This window comes from Erinaceus europaeus, chromosome 10 (genome assembly GCF_950295315.1).
Source record: "Erinaceus europaeus chromosome 10, mEriEur2.1, whole genome shotgun sequence".
In the NCBI taxonomy this organism is placed as follows: Eukaryota; Metazoa; Chordata; class Mammalia; order Eulipotyphla; family Erinaceidae; genus Erinaceus; species Erinaceus europaeus.
Genome location: NC_080171.1, coordinates 23,686,489 through 23,710,740, shown reverse-complemented (window position 1 = coordinate 23,710,740; position 24,252 = coordinate 23,686,489). Strand labels below are relative to the sequence as shown.

General features: G+C 42.0%; 2 protein-coding genes across 7 annotated transcripts in view; one reads left to right on the top strand and one right to left on the bottom strand.

Annotated features, from left to right (window-relative positions):
- The window catches only part of OSTF1 (osteoclast stimulating factor 1), an 83,753-nt gene extending 72,914 nt beyond the window's left edge, over positions 1 to 10,839 (bottom strand). The window contains exon 1 of one of the 4 annotated variants that reach the window (XM_060199304.1): positions 10,659 to 10,839. In XM_060199304.1, the coding sequence (XP_060055287.1) occupies positions 10,659 to 10,692 (34 nt within the window). In that variant the 5' untranslated portion in view covers positions 10,693 to 10,839. The remainder of the gene's footprint in view (positions 1 to 10,658) is intronic. The other 3 variants (XM_016193874.2, XM_016193875.2, XM_060199305.1) reach the window with 3 other exon arrangements.
- Positions 10,840 to 11,013: 174 nt separating this feature from the next.
- NMRK1 (nicotinamide riboside kinase 1) overlaps positions 11,014 to 24,252 on the top strand; it is a 45,810-nt gene continuing 32,571 nt past the window's right edge. The window contains exons 1-4 of one of the 3 annotated variants that reach the window (XM_060199308.1): positions 11,015 to 11,338; positions 14,447 to 14,500; positions 17,481 to 17,571; positions 17,857 to 17,905. In XM_060199308.1, the coding sequence (XP_060055291.1) occupies positions 14,469 to 14,500; positions 17,481 to 17,571; positions 17,857 to 17,905 (172 nt within the window). In that variant the 5' untranslated portion in view covers positions 11,015 to 11,338; positions 14,447 to 14,468. Of the gene's footprint in view, positions 11,339 to 14,446; positions 14,501 to 17,480; positions 17,572 to 17,856; positions 17,906 to 24,252 lie in introns of all 3 variants that reach the window. The other 2 variants (XM_060199307.1, XM_060199309.1) reach the window with 2 other exon arrangements.

Sequence of the window (24,252 nt, the reverse complement as noted above, 5' to 3'; positions counted from 1 at the left end):
CAGTGATTAAGCTAAGAAGCCTATTGATAGCTTAAAAGCCCTCAGGCTCCCATAGCCTACAGGGAAGGAAAAAAAAAAAAAAAAAAAGAGGCTTTTAAACCACTGAGCTCCAACTCAGGTATTGAAATAACTGTTAACTTCCACCACTGTGAACCCTTTAATTAACTTACATACACACAAGTCAATCCAGGCAATAATGATCAATAATATGAAAAGTACTGATAAAGGGAACTCATAACATAATATATAAAATGGTTAAAACAACAAGAAAAAATATTGGAGAATCGAACCAGGACAAGAGTCCAGCTAAAAGTCCTCCAGAGGGTGAAGCACAAAATAACGAGTTCAACATCCAAACATTAGCTAAGGAAATAATAACAGGAGTGAGAAAAGATTTTGAAAAAATTGTAATCAGAAATGCAGGAACAACAAATGAGAATATGGAAGAAAATACTAATTATCTCACGGTCATTAGAGAGCTGATAGCTGAAATCGCTGAGCTAAGAATGCAACTAGCTGAACAAGCTAAAACAGTATCAGAGCAGGGCAACAAAATAGATGAACTCCAGAAAACAGTAGAGGGCAGAGAGAATAGAATCTATGAGGCTGAAGACAGAATTAGCAAGATTGAGGATGAATTAGAGACAACTAAAAAAGAAGTAAGAGATCTCAAAAAGAAATTAAGAGATACTGAAAACAAGAACAGAGTCCTATGGGATGACTTCAAAAGAAACAATATACGCATTATTGGCATACCAGAAGAAGAAAGAGAAGGAGAGGAAGAAAGCATTTTCCAGGCCATAGTAGCTGAAAACTTCTCTAGTCTACACAACATCAATGACATAAAAATTCAAGAAGCCCAGAGGGTCCCAAACAGAATTAACCCAGACCTAAAGACACCAAGACATATCATATTTAGAATGGAAAGGAATAGGATAAAGAAAACATCCTGAAGGCTGCAAGAGAAAAACAAAGAATCACCTACAATGGAAAACCCATAGGATTAGCAGCAGACTTCTCCATACAAACACTACAGGCCAGAAGAGAATGGCAAGATATCTATCGAGTGCTCAATGAGAAAGGCTTGCAGCCAAGAATACTATATCCTGCTAGACTGTCATTCAGACTAGATGGAGGCATCAAAACCTTCTCAGAAAAGCAACAGTTGAAGGAAGCAACCATCACCAAGCCTGCCCTGAAACAAGTTCTGAAAGGTCTCCTATAAACAACCAGACCACCACAAATAGGACATATATCAAAACACCATAAAACTCTGCAAGAATGGCATTAAAATATCTTCAATCTTTGATATCAATAAATGTCAATGGCCTGAATTCACCTATTAAAAGACACAGAGTAGGAAGATGGATCAGAAAACACAACCCAACAATATGCTGTCTACAGGAAACCCACCTAACTCAACAAGACAAACACAGACTTAAAGTGAAAGGATGGAAAACTATCATACAAGCCAATGGCCCACAAAAAAGGGCAGGAGCAGCTATTCTCATATCTGACATGATAGACTTTAAAATAGATAAGATTTAAAAAGATAGGAATGGACACTACTTAATGCTCAAAGGATCAGTCAATCAAGAGGACTTAACAATTATTAACATCTCTGCACCCAATGAGAAGCCATCTAAATACATCAAACTTCTACTGAAAGAGCTACAGCAATATATTAACAGTAACACAATCATAGTAGGGGACTGCAGCACCCCACTCTCTCAACTTGACAGATCATCCAGGCAGAAAATCAATAAAGACATAAGGGAGCTAAATGAAGAGATAGATAAACTAGAACTATTGGATTTTCAGAGTCATTCATCCCAAGAAACTGGAATACACATTTTACTCAGATCCACATGGGTCATTCTCAAGGGTAGACCATATATTAGGCCACAAAGACAGCATCAGCGAATTCAAGAGAATTGAAATCATCCCAAGCATCTTCTCAGACCACAGTGGAATTAAACTAACACTTAACAATCAACAAAAGATTAGTAAAAGTGCCAAAATGTGGAAGCTCAACAGTACACTTCTTACCAACTTCTGGGTCAAAGAGGAAATCAAGGAAGAAATCAAAATGTTTTGAGAGTTCAATGAAAATGAAGACACAAGCTATCAAAATATTTGGGACACAGCTAAAGCAGTCCTAAGAGGGAAGTTCATAGCTATACAAGCACACATTAGGAAACAAGAAAAAGCACAAATAAACAGCCAGATTACACACCTTAAAGACCTAGAAGAAGAATAACAAAGGAACCCTAAAGCAACCAGAAGGACAGAAATCACTAAAGTTAGGGCAGAAATAAATAACATTGAGAATAGGAAAACCATACAAAAGATCAACGCAAGTAAATGTTGGTTCTTCAAAAGAGTAAACAAAATCGACAAGCCTTTAGCCAGACTCACAAAACAAAAAAGGGAAAAGACCCAAATAAATCGGATAGTAAAAAAAAGAGGAGATATCACAACAGACACTGCAGAAATTCAACATATCATGTGAGGCTTCTATGAACAACTATATGCCACCAAGCTAGAGAACCTGGAAGAAATGGACGATTTCCTAGATACCTACCAACTTCCAAAACTAAGTAAAGAGGAAGTGGATAACATGAACAGGCCCATCACAGCTAATGATATTGAAACAGTTATCAAAAATCTTCCCAAAAATAAAAGTCCTGGACCAGATGGTTTTACAAATTCTACAAAACCTTCAAAGAAGAACTAACACCTCTACTTTTAAAAGTCTTCCAGAAGATTGAAGACACTGGAATACTCCCTGCCAGCTTCTATGAAGCCAACATCACCCTGATACCAAAAGCAGACAGGCACACAACCAAAAAAGAAAACTACAGACCAATATCTCTGATGAACATAGATGCGAAAATATGGAACAAAATTCTAGCCAACCGGATACAGCAGTATATCAAAAAGATCGTTCATCATGACCAAGTGGGGTTTATCCCAGGCATGCAAGGTTGGTTTAATATACGTAAATCAATCAATTTGATCCACCACATCAACAAAAGCAAGACCAAAAACCACATGGTCATAGCAATAGATGCAGAGAAAGTCTTTGACAAAATACAACATCCCTTTATGATCAAAACACTACAAAAAATGGGAATAGATGGAAAATTCCTGAAGATAGTGGAGTCTATATATAGCAAACCTACAGCCAACATCATACTCAATGGTGAAAAACTGGAAGCATTTCCACTCAGATCAGGTACTAGACAGGGCTGCCCACTATCACCATTACTATTCAACATAATGTTGGAAGTTCTTGCCATAGCAATCAGGCAGGAGCAAGGAATTAAAGGCATACAGATTGGAAGAGAAGAAGTCAAACTCTCCTTATTTGCAGATGACATGACAGTATACATGGAAAAACCTACGGAATCCAGCAAGAAGCTTTTGTAAATCATCAGGCAATACAGTAAGGTGTCAGGCTATAAAATTAACATTCAAAAGTCAGTGGCATTCCTCTATGCAAACACTAAGTTAGAAGAAATTGAAATCCAGAAATCAATTCCTTTTACTATAGCAACAAAAACAATAAAATATCTAGGAGTAAACCTAACCAAAGAAGTGAAAGACTTGTATACTGAAAATTATGAGTCACTACTCAAAGAAACTGAAAAAGACACAAAGAAGTGGAAAGATATTCCATGTTCATGGGTTGGAAAAATTAACATCATCAAAATGAATATATTACCAAGAGCCATCAACAAAGTTAATGCTATCCCCATCAAGATCCCAAGCACATTTTTTAGGAGAATAGAAAAAAATGCTACAAATGTTTATCTGGAACCAGAAAAGACCTAGAATTGCCGAAACAATCTTGAGAAAAAAAGAACAGAACCGGAGGCATCACACTCCCAGATCTCAAACTGTATTATAGGGCCATTGTCATCAAAACTGCTTGGTACTGGAACATGAATAGACACACAGACCAGTGGAATAGAATTGAGAGCCCAGAAATGAGGCCCCACACCTATGGACATCTAATCTTTGACAAAGGGGTCCAGACTATTACATGGGGAAAGCAGAGTCTCTTCAACAAATGGTCTTGGAAACAATGGGTTGAAACATGCAGAAGAATGAAACTGAATCACTGTATTTCACCAAATACAAAAGTAAATTCCAAGTGGATCAAGGACTTGGATGTTAGACCAGAAACTATCAAATACTTAGAGGAAAATATTGGCAGAACTCTTTTCTGCATAAATTTTAAAGACATTTTCAATGAAACGAATCCAATTACAAAGAAGACTAAGGCAAGTATAAACCTATGGGACTACATCAAATTAAAAAGCTTCTTCACAGCAAAAGAAACAACTACCGAAACCAAGAGACCCCTCACAGAATGGGAGAAGATCTTTACATGTCATACATCAGATAAGAGTTTAATAACCAACATATATAAAGAGCTTGCCAGACTCAACAACAAGACAACAAATAACCCCATCCAAAAATGGGGGAAGGACTTGGACAGAATATTCACCACAGAAGAGATCCAAAAGGCTGAGAAACACATGAAAAAATGCTCCAAGTCTCTGATTGTCAGAGAAACGCAAATAAAGACAACAATGAGGTATCACTTCACTCCTGTGAGAATGTCATACATCAGAAAAGGTAACAGCAGCAAATGCTGGAGAGGGTGTGGGGTCAAAGGAACCCTCCTGCACTGCTGGTGGGAATGTCAATTGGTCCAACCTCTGTGGAGAACAGTCTGGAGAACTCTCACAAGGCTAGAAATGGACCTACCCTATCACCCTGCAATTCCTCTCCTGGGGATATATCCTAAGGAACCCAACACATCCATCCAAAAAGATCTGTGTACACATATGTTCTTGGCAGCACAATTTGTAATAGCCAAAACCTGGAAGCAACCCAGGTGTCCAACAACAGATGAGTGGCTGAGCAAGTTGTGCTCTATATACACAACGGAATACTACTCAGCTGTAAAAAATGGTGACTTCACCATTTTCAGCCGATCTTGGATGGACCTTGAAAAAATCATGTTGAGTGAAATAAGTCAGAAACAGAAGGATGAATATGGGATGATCTCACTCTCAGGCAGAAGCTGAGAAACAAGATCAGAAAAGAAAACACAGTTAGAACCTGAAATGGAATTGGCATATTGCACCCAAGTAAAAGACTCTGGGGTGGGTGGGTAGGGAGAATACAGGTCCATGAAGGATGATAAATGACATAGTGAGGGTTGTAATGTTAAATGGGAAACTGGAGAATGTTATGCATGTACAAACTATTGTATTTACTGTTGAATGTAAAACATTAATTCCCCAATAAAGAAATAAAAATTAAAAAAAGAAAACAAAAGAAGCCAAATACTGACAGTTGTTTTTCTTAGTCCTACAAATTTATTTTCACAAGGCACATGAAATACTGATGCACTTTACTTCCACCATCAAGATCAATAAGACATTTTTCTGTCAAGGCCAGATACCAGGTTTCTTTCTATAGTGGAAGGTTCTCAGCCCTACTTTGGATGAAATGATTCTTTTTTTTTTTTTTTTTTTGCCTCCAGGGTTATTGCTGGAGCTTGGTGCCTACACCATGAATCCATTGCTCCTGGAGGCCTTTTTTTTTTTTCCCCCTTTTTGTTGCCCTTGTTGTTGTAGCCTTGTTGTGGTTATAATTGTTAATGTTGATGTCAGTCGTTGTTGGATAGGACAGAGAGAAATGGAGAAAGGAGGGGAAGACAGAGAGGGGGAGAGAAAGATAGACACCTACAGACCTGCTTCACCACCTGTGAGGTGACGCTCCTGGAGGTAGGGAACCAAGGGGCTCGAACCGGGATCCTTACGCTGGTCCTTGCGCTTTGCACCACCTGCACATAACCGACTGCGCTACTGCCCTACCCGCGGATGAAATGATTCTAAGGCAAACCTCATCCACTGTAGTTCTATGGTCCATCTTTACATTACGTCTCAGAATAAGGGCTCTTCTGCAAGGCTTTGTGAGAACACAAGTTATCTTCCATACTCTGGCTCAGCCTAGCTCAACTGCAAGGTTTTTGAGAGTGGCTCAAAGGAATGAGCTTCCATTCATGTAAAACCTTGAAGCTGTCCTTATTCTGAAGATGAAAAGGAAGGCCCCACATAAGCTGAAGACCACAGAAAGGGACACATTTTAGGAGACAGAGAGTCATAATGGCATGTCTGACAACTAGAGATAATTTCAGTGACAGACTTTGAGTGGCCAAATGGCCTTGCAGAGAGAAAAAAAAAAAATCAATTAAGTAAATAAAGGTCAAAATGTGACAAAATTGATTTTTCTTTTTCAAAATTTACTTGTTTGTTTATTTGAGAGAGAGAGATACCAATACATCACCCTGGTGCATGTGATGCCAGGGATTGAAGTCAGGACCTTTTCCTTGTGAGCCCAACTCTTTATCCACTGCACCAACTCCCGGGCCACTAAAATAGATTTTTCAAGCCAAGCATAAGCAATACCATACAGACTGTAAGAGTCATAAGCCAAACTACAGCAAAGCATTTAAAACTGAAACTGACCCACTATGATGAGGGTAACTGGGTTCTTGTTTGTGAATTTTTTTTAAAAATGATGAACAAGAAAAAAAATTGAGATATGGTGGTTATTACTAGATGTTAGGTAGGGATATTTTTATTTACCTATTCATTCTGTTGATACGTACTCTTCCAAATTTTCTGCTACAAAATTTATCATTTTTTTAAATACAAGGGTTTTTAAACAACATGAATGAGATCAGTCATGCAACTCTAAGCATGAGAACATCTAAGATATTATCTATATATACATAAACCTTTCCCATTAGACTCAAGATACTCAAGAAAGAGATTTCATTGCTTCCTGAATCTCTAGTGTCTGGCAGAGAATCTAAAATATAAGCCACATGCATTAAGACATGCTACCAAATAAACTCTGGATACTGCCAAAGACCAAGCAAGGTGACCCTGGATAATGTGACAGGTGCAAAGGGGAACTGAAGTGGCCAGGCTTTCTCACTAGTTTCCTATCAGGACTTTGAAAGGATAACCCTTTCAAGAATGATCCCCTTATTGATATATGATCAGTCATCCTGACAGATATCTTAGCCCACATTATAGTTTGATGTCCACTTATTCTCTCTCACCTAGCTCCCTCCTTTTGTAATTGCCTGCTGAATGAGCCATGCCCAGAACTTGCTCTGACATGAAGTGATAAGAACCACCCTTGTGCTAGTCCAGTTGTGTTTCTTACAGAGATGTCCTGGCTACTCAAAAGACCTATAATATATTGACTCTAGCTTATTTTCCTCCAGGGTTATTACTGGAGCTTGGCGCCTGCACTATGAATCCACTCCTGGCAGCCATTTTACCCTTTTATTTTTTTTTGATAGGACAGAGAGAAGTTGAGAGAGGCAGGGAAGATAAGAGTGTGGGAGAGAGAAAGATAGACACCTACAGACCTACTTCACTGCTTGTGAAGTGACCCACCTGTAGGTGGGGAGCCAGAGGTTTGAAGGGTGATCATTGTGCAGATCCTTGCACTTCGTACTATGTATGCTTAACCTGGTGCAACACTGCCTGGCTCCCCTTGGCTCTAGTTTATGGTGATGCTAGGGATTGAACCTGGAACCTCAAAGTCTCCGACATGGAATATTCTTTGCATAGTCATTATGCTATCTCCCCAGCCAGTCTATTCAATGCCTTAAAAAAAAAACAAAAAAAAACCAGATCATCTCAGATCTCAATGGTAATAAATAAATAAGCTCCTTCTCAGAGCAAATGTTACATCTTAATTTTTTTTATATTTACTTATTTTCCCTTTTGTTGCCCTTGTTTTTTTTTATTGTTGTAGTTATTATTGTTGTTATTGATGTCGTCATTGTTGGATAGGACAGAGAGAAATGGAGAGAGGAGGGGAAGACAGAGAGGGGGAGAGAAAGATAGACACCTGCAGACCTGCTTCACGGCTTGTGAAGGGACTCCACTGCAGGTGGGGAGCCGGGAGCTTGAACCGGGATCCTTATGCTGGTCCTTGCACTTTGGCCACATGCGCTTAATCCGATGCGCCACCACCCAACTCCCGTTACATCTTAATTTTATTCCGACTCCCATTAAATCTTAATTTTATAAGTACTAGGACTTTTGTAATTGGTCTTTTCTCTCTATGATTCCCACCCCCTCTTCAGAAATGATGCAGGGCCAAAGAAGATACATGTCTGTAAGCTAGCTTCTCCTCTAGTGTCCATTTACTCTTCTTTCATAGCTCCCTGCTATAAAAAATTAAAGATTAAAAAAAAAAAAACACCTTTCATTTGGGAAGAGGCAGAGTATAAACAAACCAAAAATGAGCTGCACTCCTCCAGCCCCAATGCCAGGCTTGCTTCAGACACTGTTCACCCTGTGGCTTACAGGCAAGACTAGAAAGCAAATGCAGCACACCACAGAGTGACTTTTATGTTCATTTCCAACAAGAAAGTCTGAGGCCAGAGGTGCTTTCCTTTCCACTTCCTGCCCACAGCTGAAACACACATGACTGGGTGAATGAATGGAGCACTGTGACGTGGGGCAGAACAGGCCTCAGGTAAAGAGCCCAAAACTCTGGACCCTGGCTCTCCAGGTCTGAGCCTGAGCACTACATCCCAGACAGCTGCTGACTTCCACAAGCCACTTAATCTTCCTGTGTCTTGCCTTCCTTTCTCCACCTGCACAATGAGGAGGAATAATAATGACACTGACTTTGCAGGGCTACATGTACGAAGTGATTGGATCAATGCCTGGCACACAGCAAGTGTAGCCAGTGTGGGAACAGGACAGCTCTGTTTTCCAGCAAGCCAGGCCACACACAGCTTCAAATCTGAATGGAAGCTAGTCTTTCTCATGATAAAGTAGCAAGCCAATTCCTATGCAGCCCGGGTGTGCATTTAGATCTCATTTACTAGTTACTGCAGAGTCAAAACGGTCTCCAAGTATCAGTCATATCCAACACACACTGCCTGGTGTTCTAAAAACATGATGAAAGTTGAATCAGACAGCAAAAAGTGTGCCTGGGAGTGGAGCCCTAATTGGGAAGCTAAGCCACAGGTGTGCATGTAAACCACCTGCTAACTGATACTTCTAACACTCATGTATACACACACACAAACACACACATACAATGTTGGTATCTCTCCAATGGCAGCACAGATATTGAAGCAATCTAGAGATGAAAATCAAGAAGAACAATATTAAATGCTTCGCTTAGTAATCAAAACACAATTCTGAGTCTTTAGAACCTGCTTTATATTTGAAGTTAGAAATTTGGCACCTCTCATCCATGCACTTAAGATGCAAAATTCTCATCATGTTCTACTTAAGGACTACACAGCTCAAAATTCCAGCCCCATCCATTTTTACTAGAAGCATACCTGTCAGCAACTTTCCATACCCTCCCATCCAATATTTAATTTCTGTCAAACAACTGACTTGAAACTGGCAGTTTGCAATGACGAGAAAGAAAACCTAATAATCAGGAAAATTACAGCACTTGATCAAATATTGAGAAAAAGCGGTCACTGAAACTCTACACCTTGCAACTGAAGATTACTTTGAAATGTGATATCAATAGATAAATGTCGATCTGTGCTGTACGGATGTTACCAGAGCTGGAAAAAAAACTTTAAAACCTGAGCATACAACAGTAAGTGATGACCTACCCAAAGGAAAGTGAGAAAGTGCTTGTTGTTAGAGTACCAAACTGAAATAACGTCAGTCCTTTTTAAGTGATCTTGCTTCTAGATATTACCTAAAATATTCTAAGAATAGAGCAAGAAATGAACAAGGACTAAGGGTAAAAAAAAAAACTGCTTTGAGGAACTGGTCATTTCACCCTCTCCAGTTCAGCAGGCCAAATTAGTTGAGCAAGCAAAGAGCTGTGGGGCGACGAGGTGACACTTCCGAGTGAGGTCAGGGAGGTGGGGACCCCCTGCACCCGCCCCGATTTCTCTCCTCTTCCCAGGCCTATTCCAAACAGCCCCCCAAGTCCAGAGGGAGCCCCCTCCCCAAAGCCCCCCAGTCTCCCAGAAGGCTCTCTCCGGGCAACCCCAGTCCCGCGGGAGCCCCCAAAGAGGCCCCCAGTCCAGCAGGAACCTCCCTCAGGGCACCCCCTGCCCGCGGGAGCCCCCCCAAAGCCCCCCCCAATCCCGCAGGAACCTCCCTCAGGGCACCCCCTGCCCCCGGGGAGACCTCGCCCCGCCCCGCCACCGCCGCACTTCCCGTCCACATCGCAGGTCAGAAGCTCAGAGATGACAGGGGCGCCCGCTGGGAAGAGGAAGTGGCCCTGAGATCTTTCCGCGGCCCGACGGCTATTCCCGAAGGGATAGTGACGGCCGGCCCCGGGAGTCCAGACAGCCTGACTGCCAGCCCCGAGGGCGGTAGGGAGGGGGGTTTCAGACAGGGAGACAGACATACAAGGAGACAAACAGACATGGGAAGGAAGCACCGGTAAGGAAGATGCCCGGAACCCCTTCCTAGACAAGGGTCCCAGCAGAGAGGCCGGAGGCAGCGCTCGGGGTCGCTGCACCCCGACCCTCGGCCAGCCAGGTCCGCGCCCTCCGGGAAGGGCCCGGACGCCCAGAAGAGGTGCGGGGCTCAGGGCCGGGCCGCCGCGCTCACCTGGCTTGGCTGGTTTGGGGGGCGGCTTGGACATGTCGCTTCCTGGAGCCGCCGATCGGAGAGGCTGCACACGAAAGCTGCAAAGCGCCTACCGCTGCACACCCGGCCCCAAAGCGCCTTCGCCCCGCTCCGCAGCTCTGCGCCCCGCCCGCCCCACGCCCGGACCGGGAAGTGGCAGCCGCTCGTTGCGCTCATTGGCTCCCGGCCGGCAGCCTGGTCGCCAGCGCAGCGCGGGGCGGAGCTAGGCACGGAGGCGGAGCTAGGCTCGGAGGCGGGGCAAGGAGCCAGGGGCGGGGCCCGTAACGGAGGCGGGGATAGGAGCTAGAGGCGGGGTCAGGGATCCGAGGGGCGGGGCCCGGAGGTGGGCGCGCTTGGCGGCGGGGGCGGACCCGGGGGTGCTGCCTCTCCAGCCTGGCGGCCCTGCGCGCAGGCCACTGGAAAGGAAGGGCCAACGCCAGGCTGTAGCCCGCGCTCCCCGGAGCTCCGCCGGCCGACCTTACGCTGCAGCCCCCGCTCCCTGGAGCTGCGCGAGCCGGTGGGACGCGAGCCCGAGCCGACTTGGGCGAAGGCGGGAGGCAACTCCCGGAGCCTGGCAGCCTGGGCCAGCGGTGACCCGGGCAGTGAGTGAACTTCTGGGCGGGGCCGACACTGCCCTGGGCGGAGGCCTGGAGGTGGAGGAGGTGAGCACCTGCAGGGCCCGCGGCTCTTTGCTTGCCCTTCTTGCAAAGCAGCCCAGCTCGTGTTAACAAAACAAAGTACTTCTTAGCAGCCAGGGGAGGAGTAAAGAAGGTACTCATTTGGTTCTGCAGGCTGCCTGATGTCGAACACGTTACTCTCTTGTCTGGGCCAGTCTCGCGTCTAGCAAATGAAGGGTGAACAGTGATCTCCGTGGCTCTACTTCTTCAAGGCTGGAGAGTTTATGTTGTAACAGACTCAAAAATAAGTAAAGTAGAACAGGGAATGACAGGTGTTTATTAATTTGTTTTCCCTGCCACATGAGGACATCAATCTACTATTATCTACTGTCAATATAATTTCATAGGAGAAAAAAATATTTATCACCAAAATAGTAATAAAGATTATTTCAGAGCAAAGACAGCCTTTCCTTTCCCATAAAAAGGAAACTTGTACTGACATTAGAAAAAAGAGTAGAGGGGAAGGGAAGGAGAGGAAGGAGGGACAAGGAAGAGGAGAAAAGGAAGAGGTAAAATAAAATTCCAAAGCAGGAAAAGTGCAACATGAAAACTTATTTTACAGTATTCATTGTATGTAATTGTTCCTTGATAAACTTTAAACGTGTATGTTCAACAGTGCAACTTCAGGTCAAACTCAGTTATTCAACTTGTTCTGTTATGTTTATCATAGCCATTACTGAAATCTCCCGTGCAAACTTGCTAATGAAAGTGAGATCAAGTCTTAAGCAATTCCACTCATTTCTGGATATACAGGAAGAGCTATGAAATAATAAGGGGCCGGGTGGTGGCGCACCTGGTTGAGAGCACATGTTACTGTGCACAAGACCTGGGTTCAAGCCCCCAGTCCCCACCTGCAGGAGGAAAGCTTTGTGAGTGGTGAAGCAGTCTTGCAGGTGTCTCTGTCGCTCTGCCTCTCTTATCTGTCTTTTCCCTCTCGATTTCTGGCTGTCTCTATCCAATAAATATAGATAAAAATTAATGATCTGTCTCTCAATTAAAAAGTTATTATTTGAAATAATAGCTCCCCATCCCCCCTCCCCTCACCCTCAATTGCCACCCTATGCCCCCCCCCCCCCCCCCCCCGGAGGAGTCTGGATACAGTCTATGACTAGGAATTGGGAGAACTGGAGGGAATCTCCTGCTCAGGGACCCTCAGCTTACCACCAGTAATCACCGGCAGGAGCAGTCAGGACTAACAACTAATGTCAGTCAGGGATGTTTTAAGAAACGAAACTCTAAGGTTCCCTGCTGCTGAGCCTCTACATTTCCACTTCAGGAGATGAAATTGATGTATTAGGAGATGGAATGGATGTACCGGCATATCCACAAGTGAACCTTCGGCACCCATGAATAAAACTGTCCTTTACCCCCAGGCCATGGCTTGGGAAACAGTGGCTTGTGGCTACTGCCTAAACACTTGAAGTCAATTAATTGATTGAGAACACTTAGAAATTCAGTAAGGGAAATATTAATCCTAATTTAAACAAACAATAGCATTCCAGCTGTCTCATTAGTAGACAAAATAAAATTGTTTTAGCTTGGGAAGTGGCACAGTGGGTAAAGCCTTGGACTCTCAAGCATGAGGTCCTGAGTTTGACCCCCAAAGATTGGATACTCTGGTTCTTCTCTCTCTCACATCAGCCTTTATCTCATCAATCAATTTAAAATATTTTAAGGAAAAATAAGAGTAGAATCATCTCTAATAAGTACTATGTTTTCATTTTTATTTTAAAAAAATGGGAAATTTGTTTTCTCGATTATTATAAAAGTACCACACAAAGGGCTGGGTGGTGTGGGTGGTGGCACACCCAGTCGGATGCACACAAAGATCTGGCTTCAGGCCCCAAGTTCCCACCTGCGGGGGTGGGGGGGCAGACTTCACAAGTGGTGAAACAAGTCTACAGATGTCTCTGTCTCTCTCCCTCTATCAAATCTCCCCCCCCCCCAATTTCTTGCTGTCCTATAAAGTAAAAAGAAAAGGAAAGGGACAGAAAAATGGCCATCGAGAGTGATAGATTTGTAATGTCGGCATGAAGCCCCAGCAATAACCTTGGAAGCAATTAGATAAATAAATAATAACAATAACCCTGACACATAATAACCTTGATTTTTGTCTTCTGACCCACAAAGCCTCAAATATTTACTAGATGGCCTGTTGCTGGAAAAGTTTACCTACTGTGGCCCTAGATCTAGGTTTCTGAGTGAAGAAATGGGCCAGGACTGGCTATTCAGCCCACCTGAGGAGTGCACCTGTTTGTCATGTTTGTCATGTGTGTGACCCGGGTTCAAGCTTGTCCCCTACCTCACTGAAAGAAGATGCTGTGGTTTCTTTCCCTCCCTCCAATTTCTGTCTCTCTCTACTTGAAAAATTTGGGCTGGAGCAGTAAAACCTTGGCAAAGAAAGTAAGGAAAGCCGATAGGTATGCAGGCATGCAGGCTGAGCAATGGTGCACCTGATTAAGTGCACACATTTCCATGGGAAAAGACTGGGGTTCAAGTCCCTGGTCCCCACCTGCTGGGGAAAGCAGGTCTTCGGAATATCTCTCTTTCTCTCCCTCTTTACCTACCCCTTTCCTCTCACTTCCTCTCTGTCTTATCAAATGAAATAGAAAAAGAAGGAAAAGAAGAAAGGGGAAGGGTGGAAGATGCCATCAGGAAGATGCCGTTTCAGGATCTGAGTGAGAGAGTAGCTGGTTTGCCTGTCATGGAAGGCATGGGTCATCTCTGGGTGGGTGAACAATACAGGTAGCAGGCAGCCTGCCTTACGTGGTTATGCACAGGCAGTGCTCTGGCTCAGAAACTCTTCTGCATTCTTGTGAACTGACCTTGAGAATCCTGTGCTAGACTGCAGAGAACCTTTCAGTTCAGTGGGTTTCGGCACAGAGCCTGGACACAGACAGTCATGAACGCTACTTTGAAGTAAGTGTGGCAGGATAACTCATTTCCACGGAATATATGCAGCTGGTCACGGCATCTCCCACACCAGCCACCTGGTTCAGGGCTGCTTCTCTTGCCGCTGTAAACATCTGAATGACAAGCATTCTTTTATTTATTTATTTATTTATTTATTTATTTATTTGCTTTGCTTTTTAGGAAGGTGTGTTTCTCAAAACCGATGATGAAAACATTTGTGATTGGAATTGGTGGGTGAGTAATTTTGCTTCAAACAGCTGGTGGAGATGTCCTTACTCAAGATGCCTGGAGGCTATTTTCTTATATCCTGAACTAGCCCTTGTTGCTCTCTCCTTATTTATTTCATTTTCGTGAGAGAGCTACAGAAAGAACAGAGCAAGGCTCAGCTATGACTTATCATGGTCCTTGGGATTGAACCTTGGATTCTGGAACCTCAGGGATCATGATCTTCTAGTCTCTTCAATTTCTCCCTAGCCTGTTATCATGCTCCAAATATAGTGCCTCTTATGTTACCTGGCACATAAAAACAAAACAAAACAAAAAATCCCAGGAATTGTATATGTGTTTGGGTATTCTGAACAGAAAGGACGTGGCCTTCCGGTATTAAGTCATCTCCTTTCTTTCCCCGGATCTTAAGAGAGAACATACTTCTGTCTGGGTATCTTCCACTGAGTTCAGGTAACGTATAAGGAAGCTGAAAGCCTGTGGGCCATGATGGTTAGGAGTTGAGTCTAAAGGTATTATGTGCCCATGATCTTAACAAAAGACATTAGTCTAGGGGCTGGGCAGTGGCACACCTGGTAGAGTGCACACATTGCCACACAGAAGGACCTGGGTTCAAGCCCCCAGTTTCCACTTGCAGGGCCACCTCCCTCTCCCTCTCCTTTACCCTCTCCTTCTCCCTTTCTGTCTCTCTCTCTTTCTCTCACCCTTCCTCCTTCTCTCTCTCTCCTCCCACCTCAATTTCTCTATGTCCTATCAAATAAAACAAAGGGTGGGGACATTAGTCTAGAAAGTAACATATTCTCTAGCCAGATTGCTCATTCTGCAATATACTTATCCCTTTTACTATCTAAACCAAAACCCAGTATCTGAACTATGGACATTCAATGTGGATTATAAACATTTTTTATTAACGGGTGAAAAACTTATTGATGATAGGGAGGAGAAGCAGAGAAGGAAAGCATCCCTCTGGCACATGTGATGCCAGGAATCGAACTTAGAACCCCATGCTTGAGAGTTCAGTGCTTTACCCCAATGCACCACCTCCTGGGCTGCCTCTTTCTCTTCCTTTACTTTTTCCAGGTCGATGTAAGAAACAAAAAGGGAGGGATAGGGAAAGAGAGAGAAAGACAGAGACAGAGACCACAACACCATTCCAGAAGCTTCCCCCATTGAAGTATTCCCATGTGGTAGTTGGGAACTCGAGTCCAAGTCCTTACAGATGCAAAGCATGCACTGTACTGGGTACGCTCACTCCTGGCCAGAGTTCAAGAATGCCATAGTTCCTTAGCTGGTCCTCAGGAACCTTGTGTGCAAAAAAAAATGTGTGAGCACATCCAAACTATTGTTTTGCTGTCAACTGTAAATCACTAACTAACCCCCCAATAAAGAAATTTAAAAAATGTGCAAATGGATTTTCACAGTTCAAACCTGTGTTGTTTGAGGGTCAACTGCACTGCTCTAAGGTCTGGAGCTTATACTCACTATGCTGTACAGGAACCTTTTGGATGTTTAACAATAGACAAAAAGTTATTTTGTTCCCAACACACACATATATATTTGATTTATTTATTCATTTCTGGAATAGAGACAGAGATAAACTAACATGTGTACTCAACCAGGTGTGCCACTGCCTAGCTCCCAACACCTATACTTTTTAAAACATATTTTATTTACTGGGTGGAGGGTAGATAGCATAATGGTTATGCAAACAGACTCTCATGCCTAAGGCTCCAAAGTCCCAGGTTTAATCCCCCTCACCACAAGCCAGAGCTGAACAGTGCACTGGTAAAATAATAATAATAATAATAATAATAGTAATAAAGAAAGGAAGGGCCAGGCAGTGGTGCACCTGGTTAAGTGCTCACATTACTATGCGTAAGGACCCGGGTTCAAGCCTCTGGCCCCCACCTGCAAGGGGAAAGGTTCAAGAGTGGTGAAGCAGGGCTGCAGGTGTCTCTTTGTCTCTCTCTGTCTCCATCTCCCTACCCCCTCTCAATTTCTGTCTCTATCCAATTATAAAAAATAAATATATATATTATTTATTTATTTATTGGATAGAGACAGAGAGGAATTGAGAGGGAAAGGAACGATATCAAGGAAGAGAGACAGAAACACCTGCAGCACTGATTCAGTACTTGGCAAAGCTTTCCCCTTGCAGGTGGGGACTGGAGACCGGTTCCTTGAACCTTGATCTTTATGCATGGTACACTACCATTCGACCTCTAACACCTGTACTTTTAAGCATTCCTAACTTACTTGTCCAGTAGTTTTATTTCTAATCCATTCATTCTAGCTTATTTCTTACCAAATATTATATCTACCGATACTCATGACTATGTCAACATACAATGCATCAGAAATGTCTTTTTTTTTTCCCATGAGGGTTTTCTCTGGGGCTCTGTGCCAGTACTTCAAATCCACTGCTGCTCCTACCGGCCTTTTCCCCCGTGTTTTTAGTGGATAAGACAGAGAGAAATTGAGAGAGGAGAGGAGACAGAAAGGGAGAAAGATAAGACATCTGTAGACCTGCTTCACCACTTGGTAAGCAACCCCTGCAGGTGGGACTCCAACCGGGATCTTTGCACCGGTCTCCTTGTAGAAATGCCTTTTCTGGGAGTCGGGCGGTAGCAGCGGATTAAGTGCATGTGGCACAAAGTGCAAGGACCAGCATAAGGGTCCAGGTTTGAGCCCCGGCTACCCACCTGCAGGGTAGTCGCTTCACAGACTGGGAAGCAGGTCTCCACGTGTCTCACTTTCTCTCCCCGTCTCTATCTTCCCTTCCTCTCTCCATTTCTCTCTGTCCTATCCAACAGCGATGACATCAAGAACAACAACAATAATAACTACAACAATGAAAAACAACAAGGGTAACAGAAGGGAAAATAAATAACTAAATAAACATAAATGCCTTTTCTTAGATATCACATGCTATTTTAAATGTTCTTTCTGTAAAAGAATTTTTTAATGTTTTTTTTTCCTCTTGGTACAGTGTGACAAATGGTGGGAAAACAACACTGGCTAAGAATTTGCAGAAACACCTACCGAATTGCAGTGTCATATCTCAGGATGATTTCTTTAAGGTATCTGTAAAACTTTTTAGATAATTTACGGAACTCTAAAAATGTTCCAGTAGCAATTTTAAGTGAATTAGATCCAAAGAGCCTCTTCTGAAGGTGATCAATAGCTTTTCAATTTGACTCAATGCAAGTGTGTTGTATATCCACTAGGTGGCACCAATAGTTGGTGCTGATCTTTGCTTTCCTTTATCCCTGTCATCCAAAGCATGCGTTAAAGGTTTATAACTTCTTTATTCTGTAATTGTAGTACTTCTACTGCACTATTTTGATTGGTAATTATTTTTACAGCCAGAGTCTGAGATAGAGAGAGATGAAAATGGATTTCTGCAGTATGATGGTAAGTAGATGAGCCAATAAAATACATTAATATTCATTTTCTTTTTTAAAACCCAAATAACCACTACCTATGAAGAGTCTCCAAAACTGTTAAACATATTACTCCACTTTAAACTTTAAACTGATTTTTCTGGTTTATGTTCAGGATAAATGTTGTATAATCAGCTCTTACAAACATGATAGTTTTAAGGAAGGCAAAATCCTCTTACAGGATTTGCTGTTTGTTCTTGTGTCTTGAGCTGTGTCAAGATGTTTTTCTTTTCCTTTTTTTCTCAAAGTTAGTAAGGGGAGATTGTAAAGTAAGAACTAAACAAGAAAAACCTGCTCTTAATAATTGAGGATTATTCCTAGTTTAATTGAGAATTATTTCTAATTTATGTAAGTTTTTACAAATCCCTAAGAAAGACATTGGTGTTCTAACTAGAAAATACCCAAGGGAATGAGTAAGTCTGATTAAATGTAGTGGAAAGTCTCAAAAGTAGCCAAAGAATTACAAGCTACCCACACACACACACACACACACACTTAAATAGCAAACAGATTTGTTTAAATAAGTGTTTTTTTAAACTTTGTTTAGTTTGATAAGACAGAGAGAAATTGGTGGGGAAAGGTGGATAGAAAGAGACAGAGAAACACCTGCAGCACTGCTTCATCACATATGAAACTGTCCCCCTGCAGGTAGGGACCAGGGGCCTGAACCAGGGTCCTAGAGCATAGTAACATGTGTGCTTAACAAGATGCACCACCGCCAGGCCCCACAAACAGATTTTTAAAACAATACTTGTTAAACGGTGGCACAAGCTCAGCGAGACAAAATCATTCATTAAAGGCTGATGAAATAGCTCGCTTAAATCATGTGAATGTGGTGTTTTGCCATGTGTGTAACCCAGGTTTAAGCTCCAACCTGACCCTACCTCACTAAAGGAAGCTTTGGTGTAGTGTTTTCTTTCTTTTTTTTAAAATAATTAATTTATTTTTAATTTTATTCATTTATTATTGGCTAGAGAGAGAGAGAGAAATTCAAAGGGGAGGGAGAGAGAGACCCCTGCAGTCCTACTTCACCGCTTGTGAAGCTTTCCCCCTGAAGGTGGGGACCAGGTTCAAGCCCCCTCGGTCCCCACCTGCAAGGGGAAAGCTTTGTGAGTGGTGAAGCAGGGCTGTAGGTGTCTCTCTGTCTCTCTCCGTCTCTATCACCACCTTCACTCTGAGTTTCTGGAAGTCTATCCAATAAATCATATGAATAAATAAATAAAAATAATTTTTTAAAAAGAATAAGGTAATTTCCAGTGCATGGAATGGGAACTGTGGTGTTGGGAACTATATGGAATTATACCCCTGTTATCGTCCAATCATGTAAATCATTAGTAAAACACTAATAAAATTATTTTTTAAATATATGTACTGTCACAAGTGTGAAGCAGGTCTGCAGATCTCTCTCTTTCTCCTCTCTGCTCCTCCTCTCTCAATTTCTCTCAGTCCTATCTAATAAAAAAGAAAGAGAAAAAGGAAAAGAGGGAAGGAGGGAAAGATAAAGAAAGGAAGAAAAAGAAAAAATGGCCACCCAAAAGCAGTGGATTCATAGTGCTGGCATTAAAGGCAACTTTAAAGAAAGCTTTGACAACAACCCTGATGGCAATAAAAAAGAAAAGAAAAAAAAAAAGTACTTGCCATGTTTATACATAAACTGAATAATTAAATGTAGTCTACAAATAAAAGTAGAACATAAAAAAATCAAAGTATGATGATACATTTGCTTTATGGTGGTTTCTCAATTTCTGCCTGTCTCTATCAAGTAAATAAAGATAATTAAAAAAAAAAAAAGAAAAAGAAAGACAATGGCAAGTGATAAAGGTGTGGAGACATTTTTAAAAGAAAAGGGCTCAGACGGCATAAAATGTGTAGTGGCACACCTAGTAAAGCATGTGGATGTTACAGTGCTCAAGGATCTGGGTTCAAGCCTCTGTCCCCATCTGCAATGAGAAGCTTCACAAGTGTTAAAATAGTGATGTGGGTATCTCTCTCCCAGTATCCCCCTCCCCTATCAATTTCTTTCTGTCCTATCCTAAATCAATAAAACATTAAAAAAAAAAAAAGAGCATGCATACAACAATAAAATAGACTCTCCCCCCCCCCACAAGAACACATAGAATATTAACCAAAATGAAAGGCATAAGTGAAGGTATGGAACAAGTAGATAAATTCTGACCAGAGGACTGAATTAGAGGTCAATAACAAAAGAAAGTGCTCAGGCCTTTGGAAACGAATCAGTACATTTTTATGATTTTTTTTTATTCTTTAAAATATTTGAACATATACAAAAGTAGGCAAAAGGTATAATGAACTTTCTTGTTCACCATTGACATTTAAAACTAAAGAATTCCTTTTAAAAGATTTATTTATGAAAAAGAAAAGAATGAAATATAGAACATTCTTCTGGGACATGGTGTTTGAACTCAGAATTCACAATTGAGAGTTCAAGACTTTACCCACTGTGCCATCACCTGGGTCTCTAAAAATCAAGAAATTATATTCAACAGTCAGGCGGTAGCGCAGCAGGTTAAGCGCAGGTGGCTCAAAGCAGAAGGACCGGCATAAGGATCCCGGTTGGAGCCTGCGGCTCCCCACCTTCAGGGGAGTCGCTTCACAGGTGGTGAAGCAGGTCTGCAGGTGTCTATCTTTCTCTCCCCCTCTCTGTCTTCCCCTCCTCTCTCCATTTCTCTCTGTCCTATCCAACAACAATGACATCAATAACAACAACAATAAAACAACAAGGGCAACAAAAGGGAATAAATAAATAAAATAAAAATAAAATAAATCAAACCATTTTAAAAAACAAATTATATTTCACTTATAAATTGACCCACTTTTATCCTCTATATTATTTTGAAGCAAATCCTACTCATCATCACATTTTACTTGGAGTAAAATACATGTGTGTGTTCTCTGAGTCTAAGAATAAATCACAACGAAAATCAGTAAATACTTTTAAGTAGCAATAGTGAAAAAAATATTTTTTAAAAATAATGGTTCTTCTGGTTCCAGCCAAGATGGACTGATTCCCTTCCTCACTATCCTTCCCTCTTACAACTAAAACCTTGCATGAGTACGTCAAACCAGAGAAGCTCTAGAAGCTGAGAAAAGAGAGCACTCACATGGGACTTCAGCATTTGAGGAGTGGCTTGGCTGTGAGTTCCCTGGATTTTCTTATTGTCTCTCAGATACCCAGGAAGGGGTGCTACAAGTATGCAAAGTTACAGACAAAAAAAAATCCCCGGGCTCCCCACCTGCAGGGGAGTCCCTTCCAGACCTCTCTCCATTTCTCTCTGTCCTATCCAATAACAACAACATCAATAATAACTACAACAATAAAACAACAATGGCAACAAAAGGGAATAAATATTTTTTAAAAAAAGAATTAAAAATTAAAGAAAAAATCCAATAAACCTGTAGTTTTCACTGTAGTAAAAGACAGGGGGAAGGGAGAGGGGAGGATGGCTTAGCAGGATAAAAATCAGTGTTGCTAATATCCATCCTTCTCTAACTAAAGAGAAAGAAAATCTAGCCTCCACTTACAGGACTAACAGGAACAAGCAGAGAATTTGGACCCAGCTGGCAGCAGCAAAGTGGCATGTGTGGACCCTTTATGTCACCTATAGGGGCCATATTCATAGAGCCAAACCCAGAAATGAACTCCTACCCCCAGCTGGCAGCAAAGAGACAGAGTGAGGCTGTGTGAGGTGAGACCAGTTGATTCCTCACCGTCCTCACCCAGACAGTGTCTGCTTCTCTCACCAGGACCCAGTGGAGAACTGTGTCTGCACTCTTAGAACACAGAAATACAATTGGCACATCTCAACCATGGGGATCCTACCCCACTATTGAACCCAGCAGGGAGCTGCCTCTGGATCTACACACTACACACAAGTAGGATGACTGCCTACAAAATAAATAAACAAGATCCAGAACCTTACAACATAATGCCTCAGATTTCCATGATCAATCTGAAAATCACAACTCTCAATTTTCTGTGAGCAAAGATAACAGATTCTGTCACCATGATGACACAGATGTTGTAATTATCTGACAAGGATTTTAGGTTTTTATCAAAGGGGTGGGGGCATTCAACAGGCAACTGTGAAGATTCTTGAATCAAATGAAAAGTTAGAAAGTCTCAATAATGAGAGAGAAGATGTGGAAAAAGAAGCAAATAGAAGTTTGCTAACTGGAAAGTTTTATAACTGGAAGCATACAAGGACTGAAACTTTAAGACTTACTGGAAGGACTCCCCAGCAGAATAAATATGACAGGAAAGAATCAATGAAGTTGAAGACAGAGAAAAAGAAATTGATTGGACTATAGAGAAAAAATAGAAGAGAAATGAGCAGAAATGTGGGTCCATAGCCAAAGAGTTAATAGTCAAATCACTGGAGTCTCACATGGAGAGAGAAAAAAAAGTGTGCTGAAAAGTATTTATGATATAAAGTATCTCAAATCTGTATAAGACACAAACCTACATTCAAGAATCTGAGTGATCACCAACCAGGTTAAACAAAGCTGAAGAAAAAAAATAGAAGAGAAAGGGCCAGGCAGTGGCACACCTGTTTAAGCACTCACATTACAGTGCACATGGGCCCAGGTTCAAGTCCCTGGTCCCCAACTGCAGGGGGTAAGCTTCATGAGTAGTGAAGCAGGGCTGCAGTTGTCTCTCTGTCTCTATCTATCTCCTCCTCCCCTTTCAGTTTCTCTCTGTCTCTATCCAATAGTAAATAAATAAAAATATTCCTTAAAAAATAGACACAAATTGTAAAAATAAAAAACAAAAATGTTTTATCATTAAAGATCCTACAGACATGAGGAAAAAAAAAGACATTATAAACAGTCTTATGCAAGTAGATTTGAAAACAGTGAAATTGACAATTTCCTAGAAAGATGCAACTTCCTAAAAGGTATCCCGGGAGTCGGGCAGTAATACAGCGAGTTAAGCACATGTGGTGTGAAGCACAAGGACCGGCATAAGGATCCTGGTTCAAGCCCCCAAGCTCCACACCTGCAGGGGAGTCGCTTCATAAGCGGTGAAGCAGGTCTGTAGGTGTCTATCTTTCTCTCCTCCTCTCTGTCTGCCCCTCCTCTCTCCATTTCTCTCTGTCCTATCCAACAATGACAATGCCAATAACAACAACAGTAATAACTACTACAACAACAAGGGCAACAAAAGGATAAATAAGTAAATAAAAATACTAAAAGGTATCTCAGAACAAAGGAAAAAATCTTAATAGTCCCTCTGTCAAGTAAACCCATGATTTTAAAGCCCTCCACTCAAACATCTCTTAGCTCACATTACTCAAATTCAGTATCCTGCTATGGGGCTGAGAATTCATATTTCTTTTTTTATTTTTTTATTAGCTATTTAATAATGATTGACAAGATTGTGGGATAAGAGGGGTACAATTCCCACCACCAGAGTTCCATATGACTGTCCCCTCCATTGGAAGTTTCCTTATTCTTTATCCTTCTGGGAATATGAACCAAAGATTTTTATGGGGTGCAGAAGGTGGGAGATCTGGATTCTGTAATTGCTTCTCTGCTGGATATCCATACCCCCAGCCTGTTTCTGTCTTTCCCTAGTGGGGTAGGGCTCTGGGGAAGTGGGGTTCCAGGACACATTGGTGAGGTTGTCTACCCAGGGAAATCAGGTTGGCATCATGGTAGCATCTGAAACTTGGTGGCTGAAAAGCATTTAGGATATAAAAGCAGCACAAATTGTTTAATAATCAGAAACCTACAGGTAAGAATATAGAAGATGAGATTTAGGGTCTTCATATGGCAAAAATCTAGGGAGTCTACTTTAGGTATATTCCAAGGGGCTCACAAGTACTAATTTTTGGCTAAGCTCCACAGATAACATGCAGGTAGGCTAAAAGTATCATCTGGGAAGATAGTGTCAGCGTTGGGAATAGGACTAGAAAGCTGGATCAGGACAGAGAGTAGCTCCCAAATATGGGAAAAGTAGATAAGTACCATTAACTGTAGACCCCATCCATCTGATCTAGGTCCCATGTCTGTTCATATTTAGCACAGGAGCCTGTGTAACCTCTGCATCCCTGTCAGTCTGAGTTCACATTCTATGGTCATAGCTAGGAACAGTCTAGGCTGCACTCATTTCAGGACCAGTCTTCCTTCAGTAGCAGAGTACGTTGATCCAGACTCCCTTCAGAGAGTGGGACAATTTCTGCCATTATTCTGTATTGAAGGTAAAGTTCTGCAGAGGCCCACAAGAGGGTTGATGATACTGTTCCTGCTAGAGATGACCAGTGATAATAGAGAGGATGAAACTAAACCACTTTATCT